Source organism: Phyllobates terribilis, unplaced genomic scaffold (genome assembly GCF_046119375.1).
Source record: "Phyllobates terribilis strain yellow unplaced genomic scaffold, ASM4611937v1 Scaffold_5__5_contigs__length_657084704, whole genome shotgun sequence".
Classification (NCBI taxonomy): domain Eukaryota; kingdom Metazoa; phylum Chordata; class Amphibia; order Anura; family Dendrobatidae; genus Phyllobates; species Phyllobates terribilis.
Genome location: NW_027362765.1, coordinates 167833341 through 167849699, shown reverse-complemented (window position 1 = coordinate 167849699; position 16359 = coordinate 167833341). Strand labels below are relative to the sequence as shown.

General features: G+C 42.2%; 1 protein-coding gene across 1 annotated transcript in view; it reads left to right on the top strand.

Moving 5' to 3' along the window:
• CASC3 (CASC3 exon junction complex subunit) overlaps positions 1-14944 on the top strand; it is a 36317-nt gene extending 21373 nt beyond the window's left edge. Inside the window, exons 4-13 of the mRNA XM_073683380.1 lie at positions 306-455; positions 1154-1305; positions 1410-1589; positions 1736-2394; positions 7677-7738; positions 8625-8733; positions 8817-8915; positions 10236-10450; positions 10566-10688; positions 12568-14944. Coding sequence (XP_073539481.1) covers positions 306-455; positions 1154-1305; positions 1410-1589; positions 1736-2394; positions 7677-7738; positions 8625-8733; positions 8817-8915; positions 10236-10450; positions 10566-10688; positions 12568-12609 — 1791 coding nt within the window. The 3' untranslated portion in view covers positions 12610-14944. The remainder of the gene's footprint in view (positions 1-305; positions 456-1153; positions 1306-1409; positions 1590-1735; positions 2395-7676; positions 7739-8624; positions 8734-8816; positions 8916-10235; positions 10451-10565; positions 10689-12567) is intronic.
• Positions 14945-16359: the final 1415 nt, after the last annotated feature.

Here is a 16359-nt window from a genome sequence, read left to right as displayed (position 1 = left end):
CGCCAGTAGGGAACAATGATGAGGGGAGTGTTCAGCACCCGGCGCTTGGGAACAGCACTAACTAGCACTGATTCCCAGGCGCCGGTCCGTGTGATCCTCATGCGGCACACAGTTGCCACACGTGTGACACACTCGGACACACGGAACACATATCTCCGGTATCTGAGATATACGGATGCGTGAAACCGGCCTAAGAGATCGTCTGAGCGTTATTGCAGGAGGAACATCAGAGTAATTGAGTTTCTGTTTGAGAAATGGATGCGATGGGGAAGCTTGACGTGTATGAAAATTGTATCTCTATCCAGGAGGAAGAGGAGGCTCGTTTTAGTGAGGATGATGCCCTTAAAACAACATTGAAATTGGAAAATAATGCCACTGATACCCCTGCTCCAAAAGAGGAAAAGCCCAAGTCAAAGGGAGCAGTGACTGGGGAGCGTCAGAGTGGAGATGGACAGGTAAAAAAAAAAATAATTTTTTAATTGTCACTTTTCTCCTTTTCCAAACATATACTGATCAGCCAAAATATTAAATCCACCTGCCTTATATTGTGTAAGTCCCCTTGTGCCACTAAAACAGCTATGGTTTAGACGAGCTCTGAAGGTGTCCTGCGCAATCTGGCACCAAGATGTTAGCATCAAAACCTTTGAGTCCAGTAAGTTGGGATTTTGGGCCTTCATGGATTGGACTTTTATTTCCTGCACATCCCATAGATCCTCATTTGGTTTGAGATCTGGAAAATATGGGGGCTAAGTCACTACCTTGAACTTTATATGCTCCTTGCCCATTTCTTGAACAGTTTTTGCAGTGTAACGGGGTCATTATCCTTCTGACAGAAGGCACAGCCATTAGGTAATACTGCTGCCATGAAGGCTAGCACTTGGTCTTCAGCAAGTAGGTGGTGGTATGTGTGAAAGTATCATCCACATGAATGCCAGGTCCCAAATTTACCCTAAGAACTTTGAGCAGGGCATTGTCTTTTTCAAGTAATGCATCTTAATGACCCACGTTTACTCGGTTGTCCACCTGATATAAATGAATGTTCTTCTGAATATATCCTACACCTTGACAGGAGCCACAGTCCTGAGATGATCCATGGTATTCACTTCACCTGCTGTTATGTATTATTATTTATCATTACATCGCCTATTCCTAGGAGAGCACAGAGCCAGACGAGAACAAGACAACCAAGAAGTCTCACAAACGGCTAGATGACGATGAAGACAGGAAGAATCCAGCCTATATTCCTCGCAAGGGACTCTTCTTCGAGCATGACCTGCGTGGACACACAAATGATGAGGAAGTCAGGTGAGAGCATCTGGAAATAAGAAATTTGACTGCTTTTTTTATATTTAATGTGCTTCCTCTAGCTGGAAAATCAATGTCATCACTGAATAGAATTTCTCTTTCAGGCCTAAGGGACGCCACCCTCGCAAACTTTGGAAGGATGAGGGTCGATGGGAGCACGATCGGTTTCGGGAAGATGAGCAAGCTCCAAAATCTAGAAATGAACTAATAGCTATGTACGGTTATGACATCCGGTCATGTAAAAATTCAGAGGAGATTCGCCCACGTCGACCTAGAAAGCCAAGGTTTGTTAACTACTATATATTTTTTTCCCCCCTGTTACTGCTTTTGTGGGGAGAGGAGGGAGTGCCAGCTTGTTTCCCTTTTTGTGCTCCAAGTTAGTAGCTGTATATTAAAGAATTGCTTTATAAGTGTTCAATCATCTTTGCAGGTACAGCAGTCCTCAAAGGGAAGACCCAGAGGAAAAGCCTAACAGAACTTTACCAAACCGTTACCAAGAGTCTAATTCTGCCCCTCCACAAAGAGCCTACAACAATCGCAGTGTTCCCATTCACAGCAGAACTCCTCCTAATAGGACATATCCTCGGCAAGGATACAAAGATCACCGCTCTGCCAGCTATCCTCCAGAAGATGGTGCTGCCCCACATGCTACTTCAGAGAGGAGGCAGGAGTATGGTGGTTATAGAGGGAGAAGCGCGGAGCAGGCTGCACTACAACCCAACGAAACGCCCACCGAAGCGCAAAACAAAGCTGAACCTACTCCCGAGAAACAAACAGAAGAAACATCACCTCCACCGCCAGACCGACCTGTGGAGAAGAAGTCCTATTCTAGAGTAAGGAGGAGTCGGATTAAAGGGGGTGAAGCCGGAAAGAGCATAGATGACACTACATTCCCTGAATTGCCTCCTCCTCCTCAAATGCCTATTGAAGTTGTTCCTGAGCCTTCTCCTCAAATACCTGTAGTGAAGCCTAGTGGCTGGGAGCCTCCAGTAGAAGGCAGTGTGACAGGACTGGAACAGGAGATGTCACAGATCAACATTTCGGATCAAAACTGGAGTCCTGGACAGTCGGCATACATTTCTGCCCGTGGTAAGGAGTCCTGCATTGTGTTCAAACCATTTGTATACAAGTTAGCTTGATATATAAGAAAGTACATTCCCCCCAACCCACTCTCATGGTATTGACTGACAGGTCCTGTGTACAGTGGCTACGGAAAGTATTCAGACCCCTTTAAATTTTTCATTGTTTCATTGCAGCCATTTGGTAAATTCTAAAGTTAATTTTTTTTTCTCATTAAAGTACATTCTGCACCCAATCTTGACTGGTAAAAAAAAATAATTTTTTTGCAAATGTATTAAAAAAGAAAAACTGAAATATCACATCACATGGTCATAAGTATTCAGACTCTTTGCTCAGTATTGAGTAGAAGCACCCTTTTCAGCTAGTACAGCCATGAGTCGTCTTGGGAATGATGCAGCAAGTTTTTCACACCTGGATTTGGGGATCCTCTGCCATTCTTCCTCGCAGATCCTCTCCGGTTCCGTCAGGTTGGCTGGTGAACGTTGGTGGACAACCATTTTCAGGTCTCTGCAGAGATGCTCAATTGGGTTTAGGTCAGGGCTCTGGCTGGGCCAGTCAAGAATGGTCACAGAGTTGTTCTGAAGCCACTCCTTTATTTTAGCTGTGTGCTTAGGGTCATTGTCTTGTTGGAAGGTGAACCTTCAGCCAAGTCTGAGGTCCAAAGCACTCTGGAAGAAGTTTTCATCCAGGATATCTCTGTACTTCGCCGCATTCATGTTTCGTTCAATTGCAACCAGTCATCCTGTCCCTGCAGCTAAAAAACACCCCCATAGCATGATGCTGCCACCACCATGTTTCACTTTTGGGATTGTATTGGGCAGGTGATGAGCAGTGCCTGGTTTTCTCCACACATACCCCTTAGAATTATCACCAGAAAGTTCTATCTTCGTCTCATCAGACCAGAGAATCTTGTTTCTCATAGTCTGGGAGTCCTTCATGTGTTTTTGAGCAAACTCTATGCGGGCTTTCATATGTCTTGCACTGAGGAGAGGCTTCCGTCGGGCCACTCTGCCATAAAGGCCCGACTGGTGGAGGGCTGCAGTGATAGTTGACTTTGTGGAACTTTCTCCCATCTCCCTACTGCATCTCTGGAGCTCAGCCACAGTGATCTTGGGGTTCTTCTTTACCTAGCTCACCAAGGCTCTTCTCCCACGATTGCTCAGTTTGGCTGGACGGCCAGGTCTAGGAAGACTTCTCATGGTCCCAAACTTCTTCCATTTAAGGATTATGGAGGCCACTGTGCTCTTAGGAACCTTGAGTAATGCAGAAATTCTTTTGTAACATTGGCCAGATCTGTGCCTTGCCACAATTCTGTCTCTGAGCTCCTTGGGCAGTTCCTTTGAGCTCATGATTCTCATTTGGTCTGACAACCACTGTGAGCTGTGAGGTCTTATATAGACAGGTGTGTGCCTTTCCAAATCAAGTCCTATCAGTTTAATTAAACACAGTTGGACTCCAATGAAGGAGTAGAACATCTCAAGGAGGATCACAAGGAAATGGACCGGATGTCACTTAAATATGAGAGTCTGGGCAAAGGGTCTGAATACTTATGACCATGTGATATTTCAGTTTTTTTTAATACATTTTCAAAATTTCTACATTTGTTTTTTTTTTCAGTCAAGATGGGGTGCAGAGTGTACTTTAATGAGAATAAAATGAACTTTTTAGAATTTACCAAATGGCTGCAATGAACCAAAGAGTGAAAAATTTAAAGGGGTCTGAATACTTCCCGTACCCACTGTATGTCGCACTAAAATCCTTCACCTGCGCTGTTCATTCCAGGAGGTGGAGGCCTGCAAAGACATGCTGGACACGCTTAGTGATGAGAGCTACAGCACTTGCTGGCCTTGAGTTTAATTTTATATAAGGAAATTAACCCCTTACTTACCGGGGACGTATTAGTACGCATATTTGCGTACTGCCCGTTCAGTGAGGGCTGCTGCGCTGAGCCCTCACTGAACGGAGCACATGTCAGCTGATTCTTACAGCTGACATGTGCCCGCAACAGCGGCGGGTGGAATCGCGATCCACCCGTGGCTGTTAACATGTTAAATGCCGCTGTCAATCTCCGACAGCAGCATTTAACGCGCGCTTCCGGGTAGCGCGTCATAAGCCCCGGCGACCCCGTCACGTGATCGCTGGTCGCTGATGGGCGTGCATGACAACCCAGGGTCTGCAGCAGACGCCTGTGGTTGTCATGATCTTGTCGCTATGAGCGCCACCTAGTGGTCGGCGCTCATAGCACAGGACCATTTCTTCTGCATGCAGGGGACCTGCTCATCCCCTGTATGTAGCAGAGGCGATCGGATAGTTGCTGCTTCTAGTCTCCTATGGAGACTATAGAGGCATGCAAAAAGTAAAAAAAAAAGTTTTTAAAAATATATAAAAGTTTAAATCACCCCCCTTTCGCCCCATTCAAAATAAAATATATAAAAAAAAAACACATACACATATTTGGTATCGCCGCGTTCAGAATCGCTCGATCTATCAATATAAAAAAAGAATTAATCCGATCGGTAAACAGCGTAAAGAGAAAAAAATTCTAAACGCCAGAATTACATTTTTTGGTCGCCGCAAAATTGCAATAACGGGCGATCAAAACATCGGATCTACCCCAAATGTTATCAATAAAAATGTCAGCCCGGCACGCAAAAAATAAGCCATCAACCAGCCCCAGATCATGAAAAATGGAGACGCTACGGGTCTTAGAAAATGGCGCTATTTTTTTATTTTTTTTTACCAAATTTTGGAATTTTTTTTCACCACTTAAATATAAAAGCACCTATACATGTTTGGTGTCTATGAACTCGAAATGACCTGGAGAATAAGAATGGCTGGTCAGTTTTAGCATTCAGTGAACGTGGTAAAAAAAATAAATAAAAAACCACTGTGGTATTGCACTTTTTTTGCAATTTTACCGCACTTGGAATTTTTTTCCCGTACAAGATATGGTAAAACTAGTAATGGCGTTGAAAAGTACAACTCGTCCCGCAAAAAATAAGCCCTCACATGGCCATATTGACCAAAAAATAAAAACGCTATGGCTCTGGGAACAAGGGGAGCAAAAAGGAAAATGCAAAAACGAAAAATGCTCCGGGGCTTAAGGGGTTAAAAGGATTTTCCCAAGAACAAAAGTTTACTTTAATCAGTAAATTTTGCAATAATAATAATTTCCACAATTGGATGTGTTTAAATAAAATGTTCCTGTGGTGAGATAATCTTATAAATGTGCCCCTGCTGTGTACTGTGTAATGGTTGTGTCTGACCGTACAGGAACATGGTCTGATCATACTACAGCTCCTGGGTAGGGGAGGACACAATGCAGAGTATACAGACATTACAGCAGGGGATCGCAAATGATTCTTTCTGTGAGGTAAAACATTTCAATGCCTGTTTTTAAACAATGTTTTACCTGAAAGAAAAAATCATTTGTGATCTTGTGTTGTAATGTCTGTATACTTTTTTTTTTTTTTTCTCACCTCCCCTGCCCAGGAGATGTGGTTCCAGACCATGTTCTGTACACGATCAGACACAGCCATTACCCAGGGACTTGTTTATAAGATTATCTCAGCACAGGAACATTTTATTTAAACACATCCAATTGTGGAAATTATGATAATTTTAATCAATAGATTTTGGAATAAACTTTTGTTCATGGGAAAACCCCCTTTAAGTTGTTATGCTCTACTAATCTAACACCATGAAAGGTCCCCTAGCTGCTCTGATGATCCTGATCAGTCCTGTAATCATGGTGTCCTGTCCATCATTCATGTGGCCACTTTAGTCAATTACTGGCTTCTATGGTCATGTACCCCACATGCAGACATCCCCACTTAGACCAGTGATTGGCTGCAGCATTCTCTAATCGATTGACGGGTTGTCATTATCAGAAACGTCAATAGTCCTGGAGAGGGTGCCCTGCAGCGACTTTGTTTTCAAGAAGTATGTAATGCTTATTTCTGTATTTTATAGCTCTCCCCACTCTGTTCCAACCAAAAGGGGTCCTTTGGGAATTTCTTTAGTGTGCCCAGCTCAGAAGTTAGTGGTTTCGTTATAAGAAATCCACTTGCTCCATTTAATGCCTGTCTAGTTTCTATTGTACCTAAGGTTCAAAGCGCCTCATCGGGATTTTTCTATGTGTGGTGCTGTGTATGTTCATGCACATCGATTTTCTTTCCAGATTTGTGAGTGGACAATCTGCAGCTGATGGCATTAGGGTCATTAACTAATCTCACCCACAGAAGCCCCACTGCCCCAGACTCTGCATAGGTGTACACTGGGGTGAAGGTGGGGCCCTGAGCCATTGATGCACTTCTTTTTTCATGCATGGTGATTAGGACTTTGAACAAATCCCATCCACACAATACAGAAAATATCTGCAGCGCAAATTGGCATGCCCCCGATGTAAAATTCACAGCAACGGTCAATTTATGTTGCAGATCTTCACCATGGATTTCACCATTTGCCATGCAAAGGATGAAGTCTGTATGTAATGCATTTCCTGACTTTGACTTGCTGCAGGTCTGCAAACATTAAGCCCAATTTATCAAAGTGTTTATGCCAGAATTCTGGTGTCTAATTAAAAAAAAAAAAAAAATTCAAGTCCCAAATTTTTAGCACAATGCAAAACTGACTTTTGGCGTTCTTGCACTATTTTCACCCAGCTCTGCCAACGTGGGCAAAGTTGGGGTGGGTCCAGGGATGGCAAGTCCTGCTCATCTTAGATTTGTGATTTCAGATCATATGCGCTGGATTCATTAAGAATAGTGTTGAGCGAGTATGTTCTGTCCGAGTATGCTCGGGCCGAGCTCCGAGTATTTATAGCTGCTCGGTGATATGGTTGAATCGCTCTCGTGTGCATGATTTGCGACTGTTTGACAGTTTTATACATGTGAGGAATGTGTAAGAAATAGACATTCCTCACATGTAATAAAACTGTCAAACAGTTGCAAATCATGCACACGAGAGCGATTCAACCATATCACTGAGCAGCTATAAATACTCGGAGCTCGGGCCGAGCATACTCAGCGAAAGGGTTAATAGAACATACTCGCTCATCACTAATTAAGAAGCATGTGCTTCTTAATGAATTAGGAGCTTCATCAAGACTGTCACTAACGACACCAATCTTGATGAATAAGGGCCATAATGTTTTGGAGGAAGTGGGGCAATAACTGACAAGTTACATAATGTAATACATTGTAATGAAGTCCTCCTCCAACAATTGCCAAAAAACATTATTATTATTTTTTTTAAATAAACTACACATTTGTCATTTTTACCTTTTTCAGGAATTCCAAATCACATTCACATGACAGGTGGACCGCCTCAGTACAATCGAATGGAAGGAATGGTAAGTAACCTTGGATCGCATCCCCTTAGTAACCCGGCTTGTTTGGGTCTTAATGCCCAGCAAGTTTCACATTTTCAGCAGTGCATTCCAAATGCCAAAAACACCCGCATATGGATTGGTGGTAGAGAGCCAGGTACCTGTATCTATGCTAGTGGAATGTTTTTGTTTTGTATTTTGTATTTATTTATTTTTTTGTTATTTTATAAATTCTGAATTGGGGAGAAGCAAACCCATCTTCATTCACAGCACTTAATCTCCAATCTTGGCAGTTGCAGCAGGAGCTTGACTGCATATGACAGCCACCCTCCTGACACAACCTCATTCATACAATGGGGCTGTAAGATAGGTTATCAATATGAGATTGGTGAGGAACCGGCACCCCACAAATTGGCTGTGACCGGCTGCCAGATGTAAAAGATTTATAGAGGGGAATCCCCATAATTTTTTCCAATTCGGTGGCGGCTGCTGGAAACTACAGATCAGCTCCTATCCTTTGACATTATAGTGATGGGCTTAGACTTTGGTTAATGCTATGAACTGCTAGTCAATCTTGACAACTGCATTGTAGTTCCTCAAGAGCTTGCATATCTTGGATGCCATCTTGGGCCTCCTAGTTCTCTACCAATATCAAGGCAAATTGTTGCTTTCACTAACATAATGGGGAGAGCGCTAGTAAGAACCACAACACAGAAACCTTGGTATAAAAGTGCAAGCAAAATATATTCGTTGTGTTTATTGACTCGACAGATTCTTCCTTGCACTTTAGAAGCACCCCACACCTGAAGGCAGGGGTAGCAAGATAGCCCAGCATTAGTACTTCTAAATATACACAGTGCAGTGACATGTGGCTGGGTAATTTTTATTTTATCCCCATATTTTCTTCTAGGGTGTTCAAAGTGGACGTGTGAAGCGATATTCCTCCCAGCGTCAAAGACCTGTGCCAGACCCTGCTCCTATGCACATCAGCCTTATGGAAGGACATTACTATGATCCACGTGAGTGTCGATAAAGGTTTTCAGAGTTTCTCTTTTTTTCCTTATTATACAGCTTAGACATTTGGTTTTTTTTTTCTTTGCAGTCCAGTTCCAGGGACCAATATACACTCATGGAGAAAATCCTTCTTCTATTCCCCCCCAAGGGATGATTGTACAGCAAGAAATGCACCTTCCTCACCCAGGTACTTCCAGTGTCTTTAATATTTGGTCTGCAGTGATTGATTCTGTGGTGCATAGTTGTAAGATTATCACACCGATCTTTGACATGCTAGTCAGAACTACACGTTAGTGGGAACCTCAGTTTAAAAAACAAAAACATATGTCGATGTTCAAGATGAAGACTCTTTCACTAATGGTAGACCGTGGGATGGCAGCAAAAACCTATTGAGTTTTCATTGAAGCCTAAAACATAGAAAAGGCTAAAAATAGTCAACTGAGTGCACCATGTTTTGTCTTTGCGGATTCCCCAGTGATATATAGGGCACTCTGTTCGTATATACAGTACTGTGCTAAAGTTTTAGGGAGGTGTGAAAACAAAATTTTGCAAAGTAAGAATGCTGTCAAAAATAAGTGTTTTTAAGTTTTATCAATTTACAAGTATGCAGGAAAACTTAACTTAAATGCAAAAAATGCCAGCAGGTCTCTTGTCGAGTCAAATATTTGACTAACAGTAGGCAGCTTGTTCGCTGAAGGGCTGGAGAGAGGTACAATAATGAGTGTCTGCAGCGACAGTAAAGTAAGGTGAAGGCTGCATTTCAGCAAATTGAGTAAGGGGTTTAATTATGATTAATGGTGTCTTCAATGCTGTGCAATACAGGCAGATACTTATCCATCTTGCTATACAATCAGGGAGGTGTCTGGTTCCATTTTATTCTGCAGCAAGATATTAGGAACTATATTTGTGTCCGAACATGTGACTGGTATTACAGCTTATCCTCCTCTACTTCTGCTTTGTGTTCCCAAGAAATAACATTCATTTTCAGCCTGTATGAATTGGATCTCCAGGATTCCCTACTGAGGACTCTTTTAGATTTGGTCATGTGCAGCAGTAATCTTTTTTTCCCTGGGTGTTCAGTTGCTTGAAGTTTTATAATTTTAACTTTGTTGTAAGCAGGGCTGTGGAGTCGGTAAGCCAAACCTCCGACTCCTCAATTTCCATGACTACGACTCCACGACTCCCTCATACATGGCTCATGTTTAAGTGATAAATTTACTGTAGCACAGATTGATCTCAGCTAAAAAGTCTAGACCCTTAGATCAGGAATAGGACAGACGTTTATAGGACATTTCGTAAGCATTTGGGAAAGTTATGAAAAAATATTCCCCACAAACTGCATTGAACTACTGTACCAAATTTATTATATATTTTAGGAGTTGGAGTCGGTCCATTTTATACCGATTCCTAACTCCACCAAAATGGGCTCCGACTCCACAGCCCTGGTTGTAAGTGAATTCACCCTCACTCAGTGTTGCGGGATAATTTGGTCTGTTATGTATTTCAGGTTTGCACCCGCACCAGCCTGCTGCTCCGATGTCTACCCCAAACCTTTACCCTGGCCCAGTTCCTATCCCACCTGGACAGCCACCTCCTCAACAGTTGTTGCCTCCTCCGTACTTTACTGCCCCTCCTAGTGTTATTAATTTTGGAAATCCAACCTACCCCTATCCTCCAGGAGCCCTTCCTCCACCACCAGCTCATTTATATCCTAATACACAGGTAAGCTTACTTGTTGTATAATATATTTATCTGAATACATCAAACACATTAATAAATGAGTTGTTTTTATGCATAATTACTACAGTGTCATTTGTTTAAAATTTGTATCCTCTAGGCCCAGTCCCAGGTATATGGAGGGGTAACGTATTATAACCCTGTACAGCAACAAGTTCAGCCGAAACCTTCACCGCCGCGACGCACGTCACAACCAGTCACTATAAAACCACCACCACCAGAGGTAAAGTGTCTGAGATTAGGCAAAATTATCCCATGAGTCTGTTCTATTAGTCTGTGGTTATGGTTCACTAACTGTTTTCTGACCGCCCATAGACTTTTAAAGATCCGAGTGGTCCCGCTCCTACTCTGCAGTCAGTACATAGGAGCGCAGCTATGCACGATCATGAGCTGCGGTAGCAGTGATATGGCTCTCTCTGACCCTATAGCTCCCATAGAGAAGGCAAAGATGGTTTGTTTTCCATCTGTATCTTCTGTCACTGTATATACACAGTGGTAAACAAGCGCTGTGTATACAGTAATAAGCACTGACAGCGCTTCTTCAAACAAAGCCATCATGTGATCGCTGTATATATGACCCAACAGCTTCTGCTCCCTCTCTAAGCGATGCAGGCCGCTCTGCTATGCAGCCACATTTCCCTTGTAACTGGGGCTAATATGCCAGCCTCAGTTACAAATGAAATAAGGTAAAAATATTTTAATTATTGAAATTATTATTTTATTTATATAGGACCATTGATTCTATGGTGCTTTACATGAGAAGTTGTTACATACAAAATACAGATATCACTTACAGTAAGCGTACTAACAATAATAGACTGGTACAGAAGGAAAAGGACCCTTGCCTTGCGGGCTTTTATACAGGATAGTGGGGAAGGAGACAGTAGGTTGGGGGGTTGCAGCAGCTCCAGTGTTGGTAAGGCAGCAGATCCAGTGGTGTTGAGGAGGTAGCGGGGTCATGGCAGGCTGTAAGCTTTCTTGAAGAGAGAGGTTTTCAGGTTCGATCTGAAGGATCCAAATGTGGCAGATAATCGGACGTGTTGCAGCACAGAATTCCAGAGGATGGGGGATATTCAGGAGAAGTCTTGGAGGCGATTGGGTGAGGAAGGAATAAGTGTGGAGGAGAGGAGGTGGTCTTGGGAGGACCGGAGATTATGTAAGGGAATGTATCGGGAGAATAGTTCAGAGATGTATGGATGGCTTTGTATGTCAGTGTTAGTAGTTTGAATTGGATATGCTGGGGAAATGGAAGCCAGTGAAGAGAATGGCAAAGGGGGGAAACAGAGGAGTAACGAGGAGAGAGATGAATTAGTCAGGCGGCAGAGTTAAGAACAGACTGGAGATGTGAGATAGTGTTCGCAGGAAGGCCACATAGGAGGATGTTGCAGTAGTCCAGGCGGGAGATGATTAGGGCATGCAGAAGCATTTTAGTACAGGTGAAATGCCTCCTCTACAGGTCTTTCTTGACCACTAAGCCTGCTACTGCTAAGGAGATATATGGCCATCTGGTTTCAGTTGTGTTTGAGCATTTTTAAACCTTGCAGGTTTTTCCACTGCACACTTTTGCTAGTTGTGGATTTGCAAAAATCTGACAGAATATCCACACTATGGGTTTGAAAATTGACAACGTGCCCAAAAATCATTGCAGATCATAAACTCTACATGCATGTATTAAACTGCAGCAGATAATCCATCATATAAATCTGTCACTCTTGAACATTGCGCTATCGTGTATCCACTGGATCGCTGGGGGCCAGATGTTGGGATTTGAACCCAAGGCTACAGTACTAACCACTATGCTGCCCATCTTGACCACAAGATGGCAACCAGGAGGAGTTAAATGAAGTAACTGCTTGCATATTCACTTCTCCAATAATGGTGTGACCCAGACGAAGATGATAGAGTACAGCTTTGCATTTGGTTATCTTTTTTTCAGTGCCGTAGACATAGAGTATATTGGCTGGCTGCATGCATGACTAGCTGCTACATTCATTTCCAGCACACTTTTGTGGCCATGAGGAAATTGGATCCACAAAGCAATTGTTCTTGTGATCAGAGGGTTCCGGGTGAAATTACATGCTTCTTGAAATCCTTTCTTTCAGGAAAACAGACACTTGAAGATAAAAGAAAAGAGCAGCTCCTGAGCGAATGCTGTAAAAGTTTTCTTCACTAAGAAGAGTGTCCTTGATTATAGAACAGTATTTTACCAGTACCTTTTTTTTTTTTTAATTCTCTCCAGATGTGTGGGATTACTCCAAATTTTATTATATCTTCAAGTTGTTCTTTTACAGAATCTTGAACCATTCACCAATATAAATATGTAATTTTTGGTATGTTGATAGACCATTAATGTATGTTGTTACATGTTGGATATATGTAAGGAAAGTTTTTGTTTGCTACGTGCCTAAGTTTCCTCTGTCGTTTTGTACAGCTTTTTATTTGAAAAAAAAAAAAAACGTTCTAGTAAAAGTGCTGCTATTAAAAAGTATTCAATGGTGATATTAAAACGATCATAAAGAAAGCGTTTCCAAGACTTTTTCCTGGAGAGAACAAGTCATGAAAAAGAGTCAAGTTCCCGATCCCTGTCTGTAGATTACATTTACTTTGGTATTCCTTTACCATTAAAATTAGTCATACCACAATGCATACATGTATTATAACTTTTTTCTTTTCGTCCATGGTCTCAGCGTGCACAGATTCTCTGTTGCGCTCTTTCAATTGTCCATAGTGACTTTCCTCCAAGTAATCAAATTACTGACTGTTATATAGTTAAAGGGGTTTTCTGGGACTGATTTTATTTTTTACTATGGGCCTAAGAACTAACAGGCAGGTAGTTGATACCCAGCGCCGGCTCAGAGCTTCACAGACCACTCCTGCCGACGATTTTGCTGCTCACATCGACAGAGAAGCTCTTTCTCTTCCGAGCTGCTCTGTCGATGGGGCGTGACTGCCGGTGTTATTCTTGTCGACAGCCAACTTCCAGCCGTTAGGCAGCGGTGAACCAGCTGTCACTCAGCATAACATCAGCAGTCATGCACCATCAACAGAGCGGAAGAGAAACAGCTGCACTGTTGATGTGATGTCACAGGAAGCGGCAGAAAAGGCAGATAGTTAGCAACTACCTGCTTGTTAGTTCTTAGGCCCATAGTTAAAAAATAAAAATAATAAATTGGCCCCGGATAACCCCTTTAAGTATGCCAGTACAGACCAATGCCCATATGTCACCAACAGCTATGTAGCAAGGCAATGCCTATGCGATTTTCATATTGGGCGGGTCAACAACTCTGCTCTTATATAGGACCACATACATAAAAAGAAAGTCAGCTTTGCCCATAACAACCAGTCATGCCACTTCTTGCATTTGTAATCATGTTCTGAGATAATGAATGATCTGCCATGTGATCACTATGGCCAGCATTTACTTTGCACCTACAGTTGTATATTGAAAAAAACTGTGCTATTAAGAAAATCTGTATGAATTATACTTTTTTTTTTTTTTTTTTTTTTTATATAAAGCACTTCGCTACATAAGGTTAGCTGTACACATTGCAGAAAAAAATCTTGCCAACATGCAGATTGGTGCAGTTTTTTAGTTGAATGCCGCCAAGAACATTTTTTTTTAGCTGCAGCAAAATGATCTGTATGTCACTGCAGCTTTTTCTTTGATGTGGGCTCAAAGTGTGAACCAAGCCTTAGGGTTCCTAGTGATCAGAGACAAAAATAATGGTGGTTCTGTTATCCAACTGCAGCTTCTATGTTAATGAGAATATAGTAGGGTATAATTGTTGGTCACATAGCATACTGTGTCATTAGCATCCTCAGTGGATGATGTGGTAAAGGGATTTGCTCGTAAAGCACTGAGCACTATAGAAACTTTATAGGAACATGGTGGATACAAGTAATACCTTAATTTCTAGTGCAGGCCTGAATGGACGGAGCGTGACCCAGGAATCTTCTGCCATTCTTTGAATCCCTGCTGTTCTGTGCCCCCTTATGCTGGGCTTTGCAGTGTGTACATTGGGGGTTCTCCTTCTAATGACTTCTTGTTTCACAAAAGACGTTTCACTACATTAAAAAAAACAAATATATTTATCCCCAAATCTTCAAGGGCTTATTACCACAGATGTTCAATGTTCAGGACAATTGTTTTGTTTTCAACCTAATAGAAACATTCTAGGAGGAGGGATAACTCTCATGCTGGAATCCGTCCTTATGTTTATAGGAGACGCGTACACATAGTTGACTAGGGATAACCCTGTAGTATATCTAATGGCTGCACATGAGTAGATGAGATCCATCTGTATGGTAAGCAACCTGTAGACGAGAGAGATGTTGCAGGTAGATTGGGCGACACTGTCAAGGAATCCATATGATGCTGGAAATCTCTCCTTTCGAGCTCATGCACACGACTGTTTAAATCTGAGTGCTATCTGTGTGGTTTTCACGGATGACAATCGTACCCTATTTTTAGGGACTGACTGCAGAAGATGGAGAGGGGTGTGGTGGTTTTTTTTTTTTATTATTATAAATATTCTCTACATCTTTGAGAAAAAACAGATCCCACTCTGATCAGAGTCTGGCATAATCAGACCGTGTTTTTTTTTTTTTTTTTTATCAGATGAAGAGGAAGCGATAAAGTGAACCTACCATTACGGAAAAGACCATTATCATAAGTTTTCCTTTTTAAGCTAGTAATGATATACATGGATTAAAGTACATATTTATAGGGGGTTTTCCAGCTCACAGAAGGTATCTCTGCATTTTTGTTTAAAACTGGAAGAAAAAAATAATCTTTAATTTGAGAAAAGTTCTCTGTTCTAAAGACATTCAGAGTTCCAGCAGCTCCATTCTGGGCTTAAGGCCCCATCACACTAAGCAACACTACAGCGATCCCGACAACGATACGACCTGTCAGGGATCGTTGCTGCGTTGCTATGTGGTCGCTGGCGAGTTGTCAAACAGTCAGATCTTCCCAACGACGCAGTAACGACCCGTAACGATCTGTATAACGATGCACGCCTATGTGTTTCTGTGTCTGGGTCTTTAACAAGGTCGTTGGTAAGGTGTCAAACACACCGATGCATGATACCCAGCGGGGCCTCAACGATCAAAGAAATGTCCAGACCATTCCGACACGACCAGCGATCTCACAGCAGGGGCCTGGTCGCTGTTAAGTGTCAAACGTAGCGAGATCGCTACTGAGGTCGCTGTTGCGTCACAAAACTTGTGACTCAGCAGCGATCTCGCTAGCGATCTCGCTTAGTGTGACGGGGGCTTTAGAGCGTTCCTCTGTTTTGTCGGCGTGCTATCAGTGCTTTTGTGTGAAGGGGTCTGACTGCTCATTTAATTGCCCTTTTCTGCTTATATATTTGCTGTGAAAGAGAACGGAGCTGGCTTAGCTGTGGGGAAGAGCAGCCAGCCCCCTCTATACACAGCAATTGAAAATGTGCTTTATATCCCCAATTGTGATGTTAGGAAAACTAAATGACTACATGTTGGTGTTGGTTCTTCCTATTCTAAAGTGGCTTTGTAAACCATGTGTTAACTGCTTCCTTGCTGGAGTTTTCATCAAGTGATACACTTCTGAGCAACAGACTAGGTGTATCTCTAATTGCTGGCTGTGGACGGATTGTCCTATTATAATTGTTCCCTTTCTTGCTTAGTCTTGTTCTTGACCTAACCACACTGTGATGGCTTTATAATTTTGTATCGTTTTGTGTGCAGGTGTTTCGTCAACTTTAAAAATAAAAAACTGTATTTTTTTGTGTGAGAATTCTAAGTTAATAAAACTTTTTTGGGGGTTATCTCCAACTTTCATATAAGACTATCTGCCTTTTTTTTTTTTTACACTGCTTACAAATCCACCAAAGAGCATTTTCTAAGACTTTGATATT